The sequence below is a fragment of the Macaca mulatta genome, chromosome 10 (assembly GCF_049350105.2).
Source record: "Macaca mulatta isolate MMU2019108-1 chromosome 10, T2T-MMU8v2.0, whole genome shotgun sequence".
Taxonomy (NCBI): domain Eukaryota; kingdom Metazoa; phylum Chordata; class Mammalia; order Primates; family Cercopithecidae; genus Macaca; species Macaca mulatta.
The window spans coordinates 78,020,759-78,038,829 of record NC_133415.1 but is presented as its reverse complement, the minus strand read 5'-3'; the positions used below and the strand labels follow the sequence as shown (position 1 = coordinate 78,038,829).

Below are 18,071 nucleotides of genomic sequence, written 5' to 3'. Positions count from 1 at the left end.
ACTACTTTATTGTACTGTTCTTCTGTGAGAGACATATTTGAAAATGTAGAACTTTAGAGTGTAAAAAAAAAAAATGCTTTTCAGTTTGGCCACCACGGTCAAGCGTTGTTGGTCTGTCTCCTGATCTCAGGAAAGACTGTGATTGTCTTCAGTTCTGTTTCAGAATAAGAGCTTAGTTTATGTGTCTGGTTTTGACTTTATTGTAATTTTTGGTTTAAGCTTATTGTCTAAATTATTTGAACTAGCATGTCCTGTTAGGTGTCAAAGATGCAAAACAAAGTTTCCCAGATAGTGGGGCTTTTAGAGAGAGAAGAGTTTCTGTCTGCATTTCACATTATGCAAACCTAAATTTGTTTTAGAATCTTAAGTTTACATTCTATACCAGTTTTTATATGAATGCAATCAAAATACAAAGCAATTAGAAAAAAATCATCTGCCATGTATATAGTGCTGCTTTTGTCTCATGAAAAATACGCATGTACATGTGTGATTATAGTGCTAATGCCATATTTGTTGGATTAGTTTACAGTGATAGCTCTCCTTTGATTGAGAAGATTCAAGCATTTGAAAAATTTTTCACAAGGCATATTTATTTGTATGACAAGGTAAGATTCCTCTACAGCAAAGCTGCCAGTCGTATGCCATCTTATCAATGTATTTGAGGTACTTGTGATTATGGTCACAGGCACTGGAGTCAGACTGCGTTGGTTCAGACCTCAGTTCTGCCACTTACCGGCAGTATGGACTTTGATTAAATCAATTACTTCTCTGTGCCTCGGTTTTCTTTCATTTGGAGATAGAGGTATAGATACCTACCTTAAAGGATTGTTGAGAGGCATCAATACATTAATATATTTGAAATATCAGAACCATGCTTGGCACAAAGCTTATACTTATGGGGTACTTACCATTATCACATATAAACATTGTATGCTTTCTCAAAGTGTATAACAGAATGCTCAGTTAATGGTAATTGACTACAGAAAAGCAATTATTGTTTTCATACTTTCTATTTTATAGGATGAAATAGAAAGAAAGGGAAGTATTTTGGTGGATTTTAAAGAACTGATAAAAGACGATGAAGTAACTAACTTGATACCAGATACAGCAAATGAACTAAGAGATGCACCTGAGAAAACTTTGGCTTGCATGGGTTTGGCAATACATCAGGTAACTATATGTCTTATGCATACTTTTGTCTAAACTTTTTTAACGTTTGCACACACATGCACACCTTGTCTAAGTTTAAAGGAAGATTTTACAGTGACTGTACCTTCTATAAGAGATACTTAGCTTTTACGAAAAGATGTTGGCTAGAATTGAGAGGTTGCAATACCATTCTGAAAGATACCATTCATTCTATATACAACAGCTTATGTAATGAAATATTTACTTCTAACTCATTTGGATTTGCTTAATCTTGCTAAAGATTGTGCAGAAATTAAACCTTCCTTTCAAGAAGTTATACAGTCTCATAGGGAAGATAAGACAAGGAATCATGGTGTTATCAGTTATGATCTTAGAGCAAAAAAGAGCAACCTTAGATTTAGGTTCTGTGGCATGAGGCAAACCACTGAGTGTCCCTGTATGTCAAATGTGAATAACAATTTGTACTGTGCCTGCCTGAGTTTTTTTCAGGGTCAGGTAATACAACATATATGAAAACATTTTAAATTTTTTAAATTTTTAAAATTTATTTTTTATTTATTTTTTTGAGGTGGAGTCTCGCTCTGTTGCCAGGCTGGAGTGCAGTGGCACGATCTCGGCTCACTGCAACCTCTGCCTCCCGGGTTCAAGTGATTCTCTTGCCTCAGCCTCCCAAGTAGCTGGGACTACAGGTGTGCACCACCATGCCCAGCTAAGTTTTGGATTTTTAGTAGAGATGGGGTTTAACCATGTTGACCAGGGATGGTCTCGATCTCTTGACCTTGTGATCCACCTGCCTCGGCCTCCCAGAGTGTTAGGATTACAGGCATGAGCCACCGTGCCCGGCCAAAAACATTTTTGAGGCTAGCAAGCAGATAAATGCTTCAAGGTAATGTGTAGTAAATCTCAGGACAGGCATACACAAAGTGCTGGGGCATTCAGAGGGGCATTCTCCTACCTCTTACATGTGCTATTCATTCAGCATAGAATCCCCTTCCCCTCACATAGATTATTTGGGCCTAGCTCAGTTGTCTCTCTGTAAAACCTTTCTCGTGACAACTTTTCAAAACTTGCATGGTATTTTGTCTGTACATCTTTATGGTCCTTATAACAATTAACAGCTATATATATGCATCTTATTTTGCCTCTTAGGTTGTCAGCAAACTGCGGTACACAAGTGGTATTAAATGTTTGTTTATTTGTTTATTTATTTGGAAATGGAGTTTTGTTCTTGTTGCCCAGGCTGGAGTGCAATGGTGTCATCTTGGCTTACTGCAACCTCTGCCTCCTGGGTTTAAGCGATTCTCCTGCCTCAACCTCCCAAGTAGCTGGGATTATAGGCATGCACCACCACGCTCAGTTGATTTTTGTATTTTTAGTAGAGATGGGGTTTCACCATGTTGGTCGGGCTGGTCTCAAACTCCTGACCTCAGGTGATCCACCCACTTTGGCCTCCCAAAGTGCTGGGATAACAGGTGTGAGCCACCGTGCCCAGCCTGTTTATATTATTTAATATTAAATGCCAAGGGAGTGAGTATTAGGTATTTTAAAGGTCATTTTTATTTTCTCTGTCTTGACTGATCAGTGAATAAAGAGAAACAGGAATGCTTTCTTTTTTTTTTTAATTAGAATCAAGAGGTGATGGTTTTTAGGACTACTATAAGGGCTTTTAATGTTAGGTTTAGTTGGGACAGAAAGTAGCAGACTGGGATGCTGGAGTTTTTCAGTCCAGGGACAGCAAAATCCAAAGTAAAAGATCCACTATAAAGTAAGTAGTCATAATTAAATATTAGATTTTTAAAGGACTGTTAAAGTTTTCTGTTTTTATTCTGTTTCTGTCCATAAACTTTATATTCTCTATAAAAATAGAGTTCTGTATAAAGAGGATATTTTGTTTTCCAACTTCAGAGTAAACATCTGTCCTGTTTAGGTATTAACTAAGGACCTTGAAAGGCATGCAGCTGAGTTACAAGCCCAGGAAGGATTGTCTAGTGATGGAGAAACAATGGTAAATGTGCCACATATTCATGCAAGGTGAGGAATTTGACATATTAAATTACTATTACTTAGAATGGGACCTTGAAGGCCGTTTAAGAATGAGAACCCTCATTTTATAAGAACAAGGAAATCGGTAAAAAGGACATGAGTTCCTTGCCATCTCACTGATCATCACACTGAAGTAAACTCATTGAAAATTATTGAAAGACATCATGACAGATACTTCCTAAATAAGGAAGAAAATGTTGATTTTCTAACCTGCAAATTTTTGTAAACATTGATTTTGGATGTGAACTTATCAAGACCCTGCTGTGTAAGTTTAATAATCCATGTATGGGTTGAGTATCCCTAATCTGAAAATCTGAAATCTGAAATGCTCCAAAATTCAAAACTTTGAGCCCTGACATGACACTGAAAGGAAATGTTCATTGGAGCATTTCAGATTTTTGAATTAGGGATACTCAACTAGTAATATTGCCAATATTTGAAAGTCAAAAAAATCCAAAATACTTCTGGTCCCACACATTTTGGATAAGGGATATACTCAGTCTGTAATATACAAAGTGGTGTGTATTTTGTTCAATTATTAGGTTTCTATTAGATACAAGAGAATAAATGAAATTATTTTGTTTTTCTTGAATTCATCCTTAAGATTTTAAATTCATTAGAAGAATTCATTATAAGTTAATCATCGGAGTTTTGTATTTCTTTTCCAGAATTTATAGAAGGCAATTTCCTAGCAGTTCTTTAAAAAGAACTTAGAAACCCAAAGGTTTTTAAATCTAGATTTTCCTTTTGGCATTATTTTTTTCCTTAAATTTTTTTTTTCTTTTTTCCTTGAGAACAGCCTGTGAGATAAGAAGAAAAAGGAAGATTTAGTGTTGTGTCTTTCTAAGAATGGTTTGGCTGGGCACGGTGGCTCACGCCTGTAATCCCAGCACTGGGAGTCTGAGGCAGGCGGATCACTAGGTCAAGAGATTGAGACCATCCTGGCCAACATAGTGAAACCCCATCTCTACTAAAAATACAAAAATTAGCTGGGTGTAGTGGCACACACCTGTAATCACAGCTACTCGGGAGACTGAGGCAGGAGAATCGCTTGAACCCGGGAGGCAGAGGTTGCAGTGAGCCGAGGTCGCACCACTGCACTCCACCCTAGTGACAGAGCGAGACTCTGTCTCGAGAAAACAAAACAAAACAAGAATGGTTTAATTCTTGTGAGATTTCTGATATATCAAAAGGATGATTTGGTTTGAGAATTCCATAGTTACTCCTAAAAGAAACTTGTGAAAATATAAAAAACATCAAGTTTCTGTTTTGTCTTTAGGGTGTACAACTATGAGCCTTTGACACAGCTCAAGAATGTCCGAGCAAATTACTATGGAAAATACATTGCTCTAAGAGGGACAGTGGTTCGTGTCAGTAATATAAAGCCTCTTTGCACCAAGATGGCTTTTCTTTGTGCTGCATGTGGAGAAGTTCAGAGTTTTCCTCTTCCAGATGGAAAATACAGTCTTCCCACAAAGGTAATATGTTCTTGAACTGCTTCTTTATTTATTTTGGTAAAGAAGGCAAATCAGAATACAGAAAACATTTCCCAATGTTCCTAAACACAGAGCTTATTTTTATTTTTGATTTTTGATTTTCTGCTTTTATATTATGAAATACTTCAGGGTAAGAAAAATATAGAAATAAATAAAACATTCCACTACTCGTAACCCCGAATTTACGTTTTTCAGCTCCAAATACATTTTTTAATGATATAAAGCATTACTGGCACAATTAGTGTCTGTGTTTTACCCTTTACCTGTACCATTCCCAGGGATGATCATTATCCTGAAGTTATTATAATATGCATCTCTTCCATTCATATTTCTGTTGACTTCTAGGTATACACACCAAGTTTGTTTTTTTTTCGCTTTATTTCTTCTACTATTTAGAAGTGATGGGTTTTTTAAAATCTTTATTAGCCTTTAAACTAGATTTTAAAACTATGGAAAAGTGCAGAGAATAGTGTAATTAACATTTATCTACTCTATGATTTGGCAAATATTAATGTTTTGTTGTTTTAGTTTAATTTGTAACAAAAATATGGTTACATAGTTAAAGTTGAAGTCTCTCTGTTCTCAGTTTTATTCCCTTTATTTGCTCCCCAGATGCAACCACTATTCTGAAATTGGCGTGTGTTCTTCAAGTTTACATTTTTATTCTTGACTATGTATGTAGAGTTAGTTTTTTGTATTGCGTTTACGTAAATGGTATACTGAATGTAACATGCAGCTGTTTTTTTACTTGGTTATTTTGAAGTTCTACCTATTTTAATACATATCGAATTCTTTCATCTTTACTGTTGTGGAGTGTTGCTTTAAATAAATAGCCACTATTCATCCATTTTCCTGGAGGTAGACAATTGTGCTCTTTCCAGTTTTTTATAATTACAAATGATACTACAGAGAACATTCTTGTACATGTTTCCTTAGCAGAGGAACACTAAGTTGTAGGCTGCACTTGTTTTTTTTTTTTTTTGAGACGGAGTCTTGCTCTGTTGCCCAGGCTGGAGTGCAGTGATGAGATCTCGGCTCACCGCAACCTCCGCCTCCCGGGTTCAAGCAATTCTTCTGCCTCAGCCTCCTGAGTAGCTGGGACTACAGGCACGCGCCACCATGCCTGGCTAATTTTTCTATTTTTAGTAGAGACAGGGTTTTACTATGTTGGCCAGGCTGGTCTCAAACTCCTGACCTCGTGATCCGCCTGCCTCAGCCTCCCAAAGTGCTGGGATTGGCCGGCTGTACTTATTTTTAACTGCATTAGGTGTTACCAAATTACTTTCCAGGGTATTGTTCCCAACTTAAATCCCTGCTGGTAGTGTTAAGCAGTTACCATTTCTCCATACTTTCAGTAACACTTGGTATTGTTAGACTTGTACATTTTTGACAGTTTGGTAGGTGTAAATAATATTGCATTTATAATGTGAATTTTTCTGATTTCTGTTGTGGTTGAGCATCTTTTCATATCTTTACTGGCCATTCAGTTTCTTTCTTTATTGAGTTTTCTATTTATATCTAATGTTCATTTTCCTGTTTACTGGTTTATTCTTTAATTTTGTGTTTTAGAGATGGTGTCTCATTCTGTTGCCCAGGCTGGAGTGTAGTGACATGATCATAGCTCATTGCAACCTTGAACTCCTGGGCTCAAGTGATCCTCCCATCTCAGCTTCCCAAGTAGTTGGGACTACAGGTGCCAGCCACTGTGCCCGGTTCTATTAGTTTATTGATAGGAGTTCTTTATACATTCTAGATACTAATTATTGTTGATTATGTACATTAGATATTTTCTGCCTGTCTTTGGTTTGTCTTTTAACTTTGTGGGTTTTTTTGTTGTACAGTTTTACATTTTGACATCAAATTGTTATCTTTTCTTCCATAACTTGTACATTTTATGCCCTGCTTAAGAAGCCGTTCTTCGGCTGGGCGTGGTGGCTCATGCCTGTAATCTCAGCACTTTGGGAGGCCGGGGCGGGCGGATCACCTGAGGTTGGGAGTTCGAGACCAGCCTGACCAACATGGAGAAACCCCATCTCTACTAAAAATACAAAATTAGCCAGGCGTGGTGGCGCATGCCTGTAATCCCAGCTACTCGGGAGGCTGAGGCAGGAGAATCGCTTGAACCCGGGAGGTGGAGGTTGCAGTGAGCCGAGATCACGCCATTGCACTCCAGCCTGGGCAACAAGAGCGAAACTCTGCCTCAATAAATAAATAAATAAATAAATAAGAAGCCCTTTTCACTCAAGCATTATAAACATATTTCCTGCATTTGCTTCTAATAACCCTAAGTTTTGTTTTTTATCTTTAGATCTTTTGTCCATCTGGAATTTAAGGCATTGGTGAATGGCATAAAACTAGGAATTTAAGCTGGGCATGGTGGCATGCACCTGTAGTCCCAACTACTCAGTAGTCTGAGGCAGGAGAATCGCTTGAGCCCTGGAGTTTGAGACTAGCCTGTGCAGCATAGTGAGACCCCCATCTCTTAAAAAAACAAGCTAGTGATCTAATTTTTAGGTGAAAAGCTATTTGTCCTGACACCATTTATTAATTAAGCCCTCATTACCATGGATGTATAATGTTTCCTCGGTGGTACCCAGAGTCATCTTTATCACCATTGGGCTTTAATAAATTTAACATTTGCTAAATTTTTGCTCATGTAAAGGTTTGAATCCTTAGTGAGGTAAATAATCCCTTGAAGAATTAAAAAGGAAAATGTAAGATGTTTGAAATTCCTAAGGCTTCTTGCTCTTACTGGAAGAAGAGGGTATATGAGATTCAGCTATTGGTTCTGAATAATCAGTGGTGTTGACAGATGGGTTTCATGTGGTGTTTGTCTTGGCTTAAGGTTCAAGGTACAGCCTTGAGCTCAGAGGCCAGAATTCAAATCCTGATTTAAACCAGGTATTTTCTTCCTTTTATTTTGAAGACGGGCTCTCACTCTGTCACCCAAGCTGGAGTACAGTGACATGAATACAGCCCACTGCAGCCTCGACCTCCTTAAATCAAATTTTCTAGACAGTATTTGTACAGGGTATTTTCATGCTCTCTAATAAAGTATGTGGTAGCATTGACTCATGAGTGATGTCGTGATGAGGTCCTTCATTTGTCTGAACTGTAGGGATTTGAAGTGACAGAAAGATGGCTGTTTCAGTTGATCTCTTTTCCAGCCACTATTGCTGCATAACACATCACCCCAAAACTCAATGGCTGAAAATAAAGCCGATCATTTTATTCTTATGATTCCTGTGGGTCAGGAGTTTGGAAGAACTACTCAACTGGCTAGTTCTAGCTCCAGGCCTCTCATGGAGTTGTAGTCAGATTGTGGCTGGAGTACAGCAAGGTGGCTGGGGACTGGCCAGGCATCCTCTTCTCCATGTGGCTGTGTGGGCTAGTTTGGGCTTCTTACACACAGTATAGCAGCTCAGGGCGCTCAGTCTGCTTATATGGCTGCTGACAGCTTCAAGGCAAGAAGTCCAGTTGGTAGGCAGAAATGGCCTTGCCTTTTGTGAGCTAATCTCAGAAGTTGTGCAACATCACTCTGTCACATTCTGTTGGTTACAGAGTGAGTCACAAGCCTTCTCAAATTCCAGGAGAAGGAATTAGCCTCCGTTTCTTTTTTTTTTTTTTTTTTTTTTTGAGACGGAGTCTAGCTCTGTTGCCCAGGCTGGAGTGCAATGGCCGGATCTCAGCTCACTGCAAGCCCCGCCTCCCGGGTTCACGCCATTCTCCTGCCTCAGCCTCCCGAGTAGCTGGGACTACAGGCGCCCGCCACCTCGCCCGGCTAATTTTTTTTTTTTTTTGTATTTTAGTAGAGACGGGGTTTCACCGTGTTAGCCAGGATGGTCTCGATCTCCTGAACTCGTGATCCGCCCGTCTCGGCCTCCCAAAGTGCTGGGATTACAGGCTTGAGCCACCGCGCCCGGCCTAGCCTCCGTTTCTTAATGGAGGAGTAGCAAGGTTCTAAAAAGGTCGAAGAGAAATATTGTTGCAATCATATTTGGCAAGTACAGTCTGCCACAGTCTGAATTTATAAATGCGTCTTGAGATCCAAACACCAAACAAGTGCCTGTGTGGTGTAATAAATATTACACTATACAGAAAGTGCAAAAGGAGCCTAGATGAGAAAGCTGGGGATTAAAGAAAACTCTGGAAAGCCTTTTGAAAAGGAGAGGATTGGCACTGGGCATGTGGGACAGAATGAGAGGGGGCGTTCAAGGAGCGAGAGGTGGCACGAGCACAGAGGAGCAGTAAGTGCTTCCTGTGGGAGGCAAGGAAAGCACCTTGCATACCCATAGCAGGATAAGAACAGTAAGCGAGAAGGATCAGTTGGAAAGTGCCTCAAAAGCTCTTGATATTAAATTGTTGCAGGAGAAAATAGTCCTTGGATTTTGCTTTACTAGCATCGTGAGACCAACTTTTAAAACAATGTTAAATGAAATGTTTTAACTGAATTTTCCTGAGGTGTGATTATAGTTTATCAAAATCTGAATGTGAATTACTTTTGTTTCATTCAGTGTCCTGTGCCTGCATGTCGAGGCAGGTCATTTACTGCTCTCCGCAGCTCTCCTCTCACAGTTACAATGGACTGGCAGTCAATCAAGTAAGCAATCTGTTATATAAAAGGCAGGCTTTAGATGTCACACTGTTGAGTAAATCCTTAATTTTGCTGTATTATATTGTACGTTTTATCTAAACAATGACAAAGTGTATAATAGTGTATAGTAGACGGTTTATTTGATGAAGAGTTTGTATGTTAAAATAATTGTCCTTTTTTTTTTTGAGACGGAGTCTCGCTCTGCCGCCCAGGCTGCAGTGCAGTGGCACGATCTTGGCTCACTGCAAGCTCCACCTCCTGGGTTCACACCGTTCTCCTGCCTCAGCCTCCCGAGTAGCTGGGACTACAGGCGCCCGCCACCACACCTGGCTAAGTTTTTTGTATTTTTAGTAGAGATTTAGTTTAGAGGTTTCACCGTGTTAGCCAGGATGGTCTTGATCTCCTGACCTTGTGATCCGTCCGCCTTAGCCTCCCAAAGTGCTGGGATTACAGGCATGAGCCACCACTCCTGGCTGAAATAATTGTCTTTATTTGAAATTTATTGTCTGTCAGATTCCGGAAAGGATTAATTATGCAAATATTATGTCCTACTGAGAAATAGTTGATTTTATATCTCAATTATGTGATTAATTGAACTGGATATAGGCCATAAGCAAAGTTGTATGATTCATTCCATAATAAGCTGTGATAGAAATAATATTGTTTTGAAGTTTTCAGATAAAGACTTCCTTTGAAATGGCATGTTTCATTTTATGTTCTCAATGTTGCAATGGGGCATTTTACTATAGGTTTTTTTTAATAGCTTTTTTTATTTTTGCAAGTCAGAGTTTTCTTTGTGTATGTATTTTTCATCCCGTAATTGATTCCGTTTTTTCTAGCTGTAGACCTATAGCTCATCCCTAAATATAAAATAACGAATGGTTTTGAAGTCAGTGCTCTCTAGGAAACCTGGCTGAAATGAGATGGTCCTAAAAACTAAGAACCTAGGGAAAAGATAAGATGGTCTGCTACTAACTGCTTCACCCCCTTCTTCCCTGAAAAATTAAGACCGACATGTGTAATAATTGTACTATAGTGAGATCTTTACAAACACCCCGTTTTATAAGAGGAAATGTTTAAGACTCTTGAGTATGATCGTGTAGCCTATGAGTATAGTAAAGCCTGATTTCCAACCCAGTCTGTGGGACTTTTACCACTTAAGAGGGACAAAGGGTTAGTCTGGAGGTAGTGAGTTATTTCCATTGATTATTCAGAGTCACTTACAGATCAAACTCCTTGTTCTACTCTTTCCTTCCTTCTCACTACTGCACGTGACTGATCTTTAAAAAGTGGGTCTTGTGGGGGTGAATTGATGGTGAAGTGGTGAGTGAACTTGGAGCAGGGTTTGAAGTCGTGCAGGTTAGGTGGATGCCAGCACCTGGCCCATGACCTGAAAAACATTGAGAGGTAATCTAGATGTATGATGAATGTATTCCAAAGTTATTATTTTAATGTTCAATGATTGTACTTACATTAATTATTAAGTAAAAAATGCTTTAATGTAATAACATGTACATGTTTTTAAAAATTCAATCAGTGTGGAAAGGCACAGTCCCCACAACTTGCTATTACATTATACATAACTTTAGATACCATTCTTGCATGTCTTTCATCCTTCGCTTTACTGCATTCATTCTATGTGAGCTGAGGACTTTAGAAACATACTTGTTCTTTTATCTTCCACTTCTAGACTTTCTCAGTTTCGACATTACTTTAAATTGTCAAGGTTTACCTTTTGTCTTCTAATTGTCTTCCAGACTTTATTTATAGGTCATGTCTAACAACAACAATAAACAGGCATTTGCATTTTTATGTTAATAAAAATGCCCGATATGGCATTCCCACAGATAAATAATATGAGCTTCTGACTTCTCCCACTATCTTTTCTACTCCTACTTGCGTCCTCAGTAGTCGAAGCCGGTGCTGAATCTGGCTGTACGGTTAACCCTTTAGCAGGAAACCTAGCACATGCAGAAGCGTCTGTGGATCTGACCATCTTCACGCTCCACTTGGCAGGTGTCTCTTCCATTTTAGGGGCCAATAACTTTATTACCACAAAACATAAAACCTCCAGCTTTGTCCCAGTATTGAACACCCCTTTTCGTCTGATGAGTCCTCATTACGGCGGTCCTTCTACTCCTTTCCCTTGCCATTTTATTAACATAAAAATGTAAATATAGCTCAACAAAGAACCAAGTGAAGTGATCAAATGCCAAGCAAAGGAGATGTAATTTATGTCACTGGGTTTTGTAGTTTTGTTTTGTTGGTTTTTACCCCTTAAATGAAAATAACCCAAGCATCAAATTATCTTTTCTTATACTCTGCTAGTTATTTGGAATTATCCCACATTTTAGTGTGCATCATATTTGGACTGTAACTTTGCTGTTTAGTACTTTATTTTTCCTAAAGTTTCTGAGTGCTGGTTTTACTTCTTAGAGTATGCCTGTGCCATTTCACCATAATTTTCCATTCTCTCTTAAATATACTATGGAATACATGGAATCCACCTTTTATTCTTAAAAAACAAAAACAAAAAAACACACCTTCCTTCTGCTTGAGTCTGGATCAGTAGTTCTCCAGACCTGCATTCCTGCTTCATCCTGGGATGTTGCTTCATTGCACATTTTGTTTTTCTAAGGAGTATTCTCAAGTAAATTTTCAGAAAGTATACATGACAGGTAAAAAGTTCTAAGCCCTTGCATGTCTGAAAATGTCTTTATTTGGATCTTAGTCTGGCTAAGAGTTTGCCAGCTATCGAAGTCTATTTGGTTTTAATTTTCTCTGCTGTTTATGAGAAGTCTGGTGCTGGTCTGATTCTCATTCCTTTGAAGACTGGACTTTTCCTCCTCTTTGTAACCATTTTATCTGTCATGCTCTGAAACAGTGAAAGTGTATCTAGTTGTCTCTATGCTGCTTGATTGGCAAGGTCTTTTGTCTTCAACTCTAGAATATCTGACTGTTTTCTCAGCTTCGTGTCAGAGGCAGTCCTTGGATTATTCATCTGTTTTAAATTGTTCCTCATTCTTTCATTTTCTTTGTGCTGTTTTCTAGATTTCTTTGGCTTTTTCTTATATCTTCTCTACAAATGTTTGATTTTTATATACATACTTTAAATTTTCTTGATTTCGTACTTGTATTCCCATAGTTCCCTTTTTATAGCAGCTTATTCCTGTTTTATGATGGCAATATTTTCTCAAAACTCTTAGGCAGTTTTTTGTTTTTAATGCTCCTGAATTATTGCCATTTAGTTTTCAAATATCTGATGAGGAATGAGAAAGTATTTGAAGTAGGTAGGATAGGTTTCCTTTGCAATTTTTGAGGTAGTAGTTTTTTCTCACAAGACTTCACCTCTGAATACAAAGATAGGGGTGTGGGCTGTCAGATTTTGCTTTATGAATGTGTTTTTGAATTGGAATTGGGGTTTCTCAAATGGTAGAATGAAGAGTCTTTGTTCTGAAGCTCTGATATTCTCACTGCACACTTTAGCTCCCTTCACAGAGGAGATGGGTTTGTTTCCTTAGAACAGTGCTCTGGTTTTTGCCAGATGATAAAGTACTCATTCTTCCCCTACCCACTGTCCACTCACCTTCTCCAAAATTCTCAACAACTATTGTCTTTCAATTGATAACCCTGTTTTCTTCCAGCCATCCACTCCTGCTCTCCATTCCTGCCACATCCAACTTGGAAGCTCCTCTGGGGCTCTGCTAAGAACATTGGGTCCCACTTTTCTTGTACACTTGTAGCTTTTGCCTATATGTATTCCGGACTTCATTTTGTTTTATCCGTCAATACTTTACCATTTGCTGTTTTCAAAAATTTCATTAATATCTCATTTTCTGATGATACCTCTACATACCCCCAAATTTTTAGTGACTCATTTTGATGGACATTTTAGAGGGAGGCTAGGCAAATACATACACTCATTCTGCTATCTTGAATTGGAAACTGCTGAAGTAATTTTAGATACACCATTAAACTGTTAATAAACAAATCTGCCTTTATCTTGCTCAGCATCATGTGAACTCTGAATAGTTAATGTCTTGCAGAAACCATCCAAAGTAAGTATTCTAACTGAAAACTATTTAAACTTTTTAGAATTCAGGAGTTGATGTCTGATGATCAGAGAGAAGCAGGTCGGATTCCACGAACAATAGAATGTGAGCTTGTTCACGATCTTGTGGATAGCTGTGTCCCGGGAGACACAGTGACTGTTACTGGAATTGTCAAAGTCTCAAATGCAGAAGAAGGTATGGTACAACTCTTTTCATTATTTGTCTCTCAATAATTATTTGTCAACATTCGTCTTTTCTAAGATGCTCCTGAATCTCAAATAATTTGAGGAATTTCTTTTGCTTACATAAGATGAAACATTCCCTTTAAAAAAAAACATTTATTTGTAGCTCACTATGACTTTGTTTTATATTCTAGTTGAGTCATTGTAGGGAAAATGAAAATACCAACTATTGTATTTAAAACTTTTAATTTACAGGTTCTCGAAATAAGAATGACAAGTGTATGTTCCTTTTGTACATTGAAGCAAATTCTATTAGTAACAGCAAAGGACAGAAAACAAAGAGTTCTGAGGATGGGTGTAAGCATGGAATGTTGATGGAGTTCTCACTTAAAGACCTTTATGCCATCCAAGAGATTCAAGCTGAAGAAAACCTGTTTAAACTCATTGTCAAGTATGTACGCTGTCATTTGAAATTTTACTACATACATGCATGTTGGGGGTTCTCTTGGCTACAGGTAACAAAAAACTAGTCAAAATGGTTGGCAAACTAAAGTCTGTGTACCAAATCCAGTGCACCATCCACTTGAGTGTGGCCTATGAACTAAGAATGGTTTTTATATTTTTTAATGGTTGAAAAAATTTAAAAGAATATTTCACAACACATGAACTTATATGAAATTCAGATTTCATCCGAATGTGGTGGCTCATGCCTGTAATCCCAGCACTTTGGGAGGCCGAGGTGGGTGGATCACTTGAGGCCCGGAGTTTGAGACCAGCCTGGCCAACATGGTGAAACCCTGTCTTTACTAAAAATACAAAAATTGGCCGGACGTGGTGGCAGGCAGGCGCCTGTAATCCCAGCTACTTGAGAGGCTGAAGCAGGAGAATCACTTAAACCTGGGAGATGGAGATTGCAGTGAGCCAAGATCGCACCATTGCACTTCAGCCTGGGCAACAAGAGTGAAACTCTGTCTTTAAAAAAAAAGGAAAATCAGATTTCAGTGTCCATAAATAAAGTTTTATTGGAACACAGCCACACTCATTGATTTACATAGTGTGCTGCTTTTGTGCGGCAGTGGCAGAGTTGAATAGTTGTGACAGAGAACATATACATGGCTCACGTATTTTTGCATTGTCCTTTTATAGAAAAAATTTGCTGATCTCTAGTTTAAACAATACGGAGTGTTTACTATCTTACACAAGAAGTTTGTTGCTCAACAGAAGAGTGAGGTGACAGTGAATTCCAAAGCCACTTCAATTAGTTCTGTGTAGGGTGTTGTTCATAGAGATGCAAATAGAAGTAATATATATTCAATAAATATTTGATAATTTTATTTCCATGCTATTGCCATGCCGTGGAGAAGAAGCAAAGTATAGGCATTTTTTGCTTTAGTGGTTAAGAGCTTTTCTTTGGAGACAAACCTAAGTTAGACTCCTGCTTTGGGCATTTACTTCCAGTGTGATCTGGGACACATTACTTAATTTCCCCTTTATTTGTATCACCTTAAAATGGAAATAGTAAGACTTACCTCAGAAGGTTGTTCTAAAGATTAAGTGGGATTTTATAATGTACTTAATTACTGCAACATACTGTTACTTTTGATAATTTTTTGACAATTGTGGGGTAATTTTGAAGAAATCGGAGAAAATGAGAGAGACTGAATAATAGATATATCTAAGAGAGGTGAAGAACTGAGAATGTTTTGAAATACATTGTATTATAAAAAGTGATCTTAGCCAGGCACGGTGGCTCACGCCTGTATTCCCAGCACTTTGGTAGGCTGAGGCGGGTGAATCACCTGAGGTCAGGAGTTTGAGACCAACCGGACCAATATGGTGAAACCCTGTCTCTACTGAAAATGGAAAAATTAGCTGGGCATGATGGCGGGCACCTGTAATCCTAGCTTTTTGGGAGGCCGAGACAGGAGAATTTCTTGAACCTGAGAGGTGGAGGTTGCAGTGATCTGAGATTGTGCCACTGCACTCCAGCCTAGTGACAGAGCAAGACTCTGTCTCATAAAACAAAATAAAATTTAAAAATAGTGATTTTGTCATGCTTTGCTGTTCAGTAGGCTCAGGTCTGTAAGAGGAGTTGATGCTTTTTCTTTCTGGCTTTAATATGTTAATTAGCCGACTGAGTAAAGAATAGTGCTCCACAGGGGCTTTTTGTCCCTAAATCCTACTTCCCTCTGAATAAATAGCCATCCAGACCCACCCTGGAAGAGAGGCTGCTCTAATCTAGGGTTGCTGGGGTAGTCTGGGAGTGAGTCCTTTGAGCAGGTGGCCAAGGAAGCAACCTGGTTGAAAATCCAAATATCTTTGGTTCCTCTTAATGGTTATGAATTAAATTAAAACTGAACGTTTTTAGTGGTCCCTCTTCTCCCATATTTATAGAAAAGTATGGAAAACTTTAGTTTTCTTCCCACAGTTTGCTTCCCCACCCCCCCCCCCCATGTTTGTGATTTCAGCATCAAAACTAGAATTTTTCATGGTCCTCCATTATCAGTCTAGTAGAGATTGGCAAACTAGGCAGGCTGCCTGTTTTTGTAAGTCAAGTTTTATTAAAATACAGCCCCACCCTGCTTGCTTACCTTACTGTTCATAGTTGCTTGCGGGTTTACAAGTTGAGTAGTTGTGACTGAGACAGTATAGCCTGCGAAGCTGAAAATACTTACTTCCTGGCCCTTTAAGAAAAAGTTTGTCAGCCGGGCGCGGTGGCTAACGCCTATAATCCCAGCACTTTGGGAGGCTGAGACGGGTGGATCACGAGGTCAGGAGATCGAGACCATCCTGGCTAACACGGTGAAACCCCGTCTCTACTAAAAAAATACAAAAAACTAGCCGGGCGTGGTGGCGGCGCCTGTAGTCCCAGCTACTCGGGAGGCTGAGGCAGGAGAATGGCGGGAACCCGGGAGGCGGAGCTTGCAGTGAGCTGAGATCCGGCCACCGCACTCCAGCCTGGGCGGCAGAGCAAGACTCCGTCTCAAAAAAAAAAAAAAAGAAAAAGTTTGTCAACCCAGCCTAGGTGACAGTGGAAGTTTATGTTTTAGTTTAGATTCCTTCAGAAGCAATGATTTGGGTCAACATAGTTTACTTGGGAGGTGATTCTGGAGTTACTGGTAGGGAAATGGGGAAGTGATTGCAGCTAGTGTAGGTGCCTTAACGAACAGGTGACCCACTAGCATCTGGGACATAATCCTCCTGGGCCAGTGGAACACTCCACTGTGGAAAGCCAGCCTCAATATTTTTCCATTGAAGGGCCTACATTTGGGACTGCCCCCAGGAGTATTAAACACCTCAGCACTTCTGGCCTGTCCATCCTGCCTGCTGATGATGCTTGTGTGGCCATAGAAAGGTCTTTGGCAGACAGGTGCAGGTGCCAGTAGGAAGTCGGAACATACTGAACAGTGAGTGCCAAGGGGATGTGAGCACACTACCACTTCCTTCTGTGTTTACATATATTAAAAGGGAATAAAGACTCACATTTTACTCCTGGTTTTTTCTCCCACCCTATTTTTGTTTGTTCCTTGTTTATAAATTGACAAATATAAATGTACTGCTTTATACTCTTTTTCTTTTTTAAATTTTTTTTTTAGAGACAGGGTCTTGCTGTGTTGCCTAGGCTGGATTGCAGTGGCACAATCATAGCTCACTGTAGCTTCAAACTCCTGGCCTCAAGTTATTCTCTCACCTCAGCCTCACAAGTAGCTGGGACTAAAGGTGTGTGCCACCACGCCTGGCTAATTTTTAATTTTTTTTTTTAGATATTGGGGTCTCACTTTGTTGCACAGGCTAGTTTTGCACTTTTGGGCTGAAGCAGTCCTCCCACCTTGGCCTCCCAGAGTGCATGCTGGGATTACAGGCATGAACCTGTAAACCAAAAATAAAATTCTAAGGCCCCCCCACCCATTTCAACAGACTTCCTCCTCAGCCAGGGCTTTCAAGATATAACCTGAAAGACTGATTCCGACCACGAAGGGAAGTGGGGGTCAGACATGCCTTATACCTCTCTGGCGTTAACATCAACACAGATTTTAAGTCTGATAAGAAACATTTTACAGCCTGTTCTCTCTCAAACCTGCTAGTTAAAAGCTTCATCTGCATGATAAAACTTTGGTCTCTACAACCCCTTGCAACCCAAACATTCCTTTCTGTTGATCCCAGGTCTTTAGACAAACTCAACCAATTGTCAACCAGAAAATGTTTAGATTTACCTGTAGCCTGGAGGCCCATGCTTTGAGTTATCCCACCTTTCTGAACTTTCTGGTTCTACAAATCACTGCACCCCGCCTCATTTTCTTATTTAATTTGACCTTTTGACTTGAACTGAAAAAAAGGAAATTTTACCGCATCTTACACTATTATATACTGAGTTCACTTCCTAGTCTCCTGTCAGTGTCTTGGCTTCACAGTCTCAAGATGTCTATTCACATAAAATACAATATAATCCTGTATCCTAAAATGGAAGACCATGATTGTGATGCATTTTAAGGCCAGTTGTACAAGAAGAGCAACGTTGTATTTGGTTACTTTAAGATGCTTTGCAAGTATCCTC

The 18,071-nt window shown here is 39.2% G+C and overlaps 1 protein-coding gene across 2 annotated transcripts in view; it reads left to right on the top strand.

Annotated features, from left to right (window-relative positions):
* MCM8 (minichromosome maintenance 8 homologous recombination repair factor) overlaps positions 1-18,071 on the top strand; it is a 43,742-nt gene that overhangs the window by 3,088 nt on the left and 22,583 nt on the right. For both annotated transcript variants that reach the window (XM_015149370.3, NM_001265899.1), the window contains 7 exon segments: positions 523-605; positions 1,021-1,170; positions 3,077-3,180; positions 4,472-4,670; positions 9,203-9,288; positions 13,378-13,529; positions 13,772-13,967. In XM_015149370.3, coding sequence (XP_015004856.1) covers positions 523-605; positions 1,021-1,170; positions 3,077-3,180; positions 4,472-4,670; positions 9,203-9,288; positions 13,378-13,529; positions 13,772-13,967 — 970 coding nt within the window.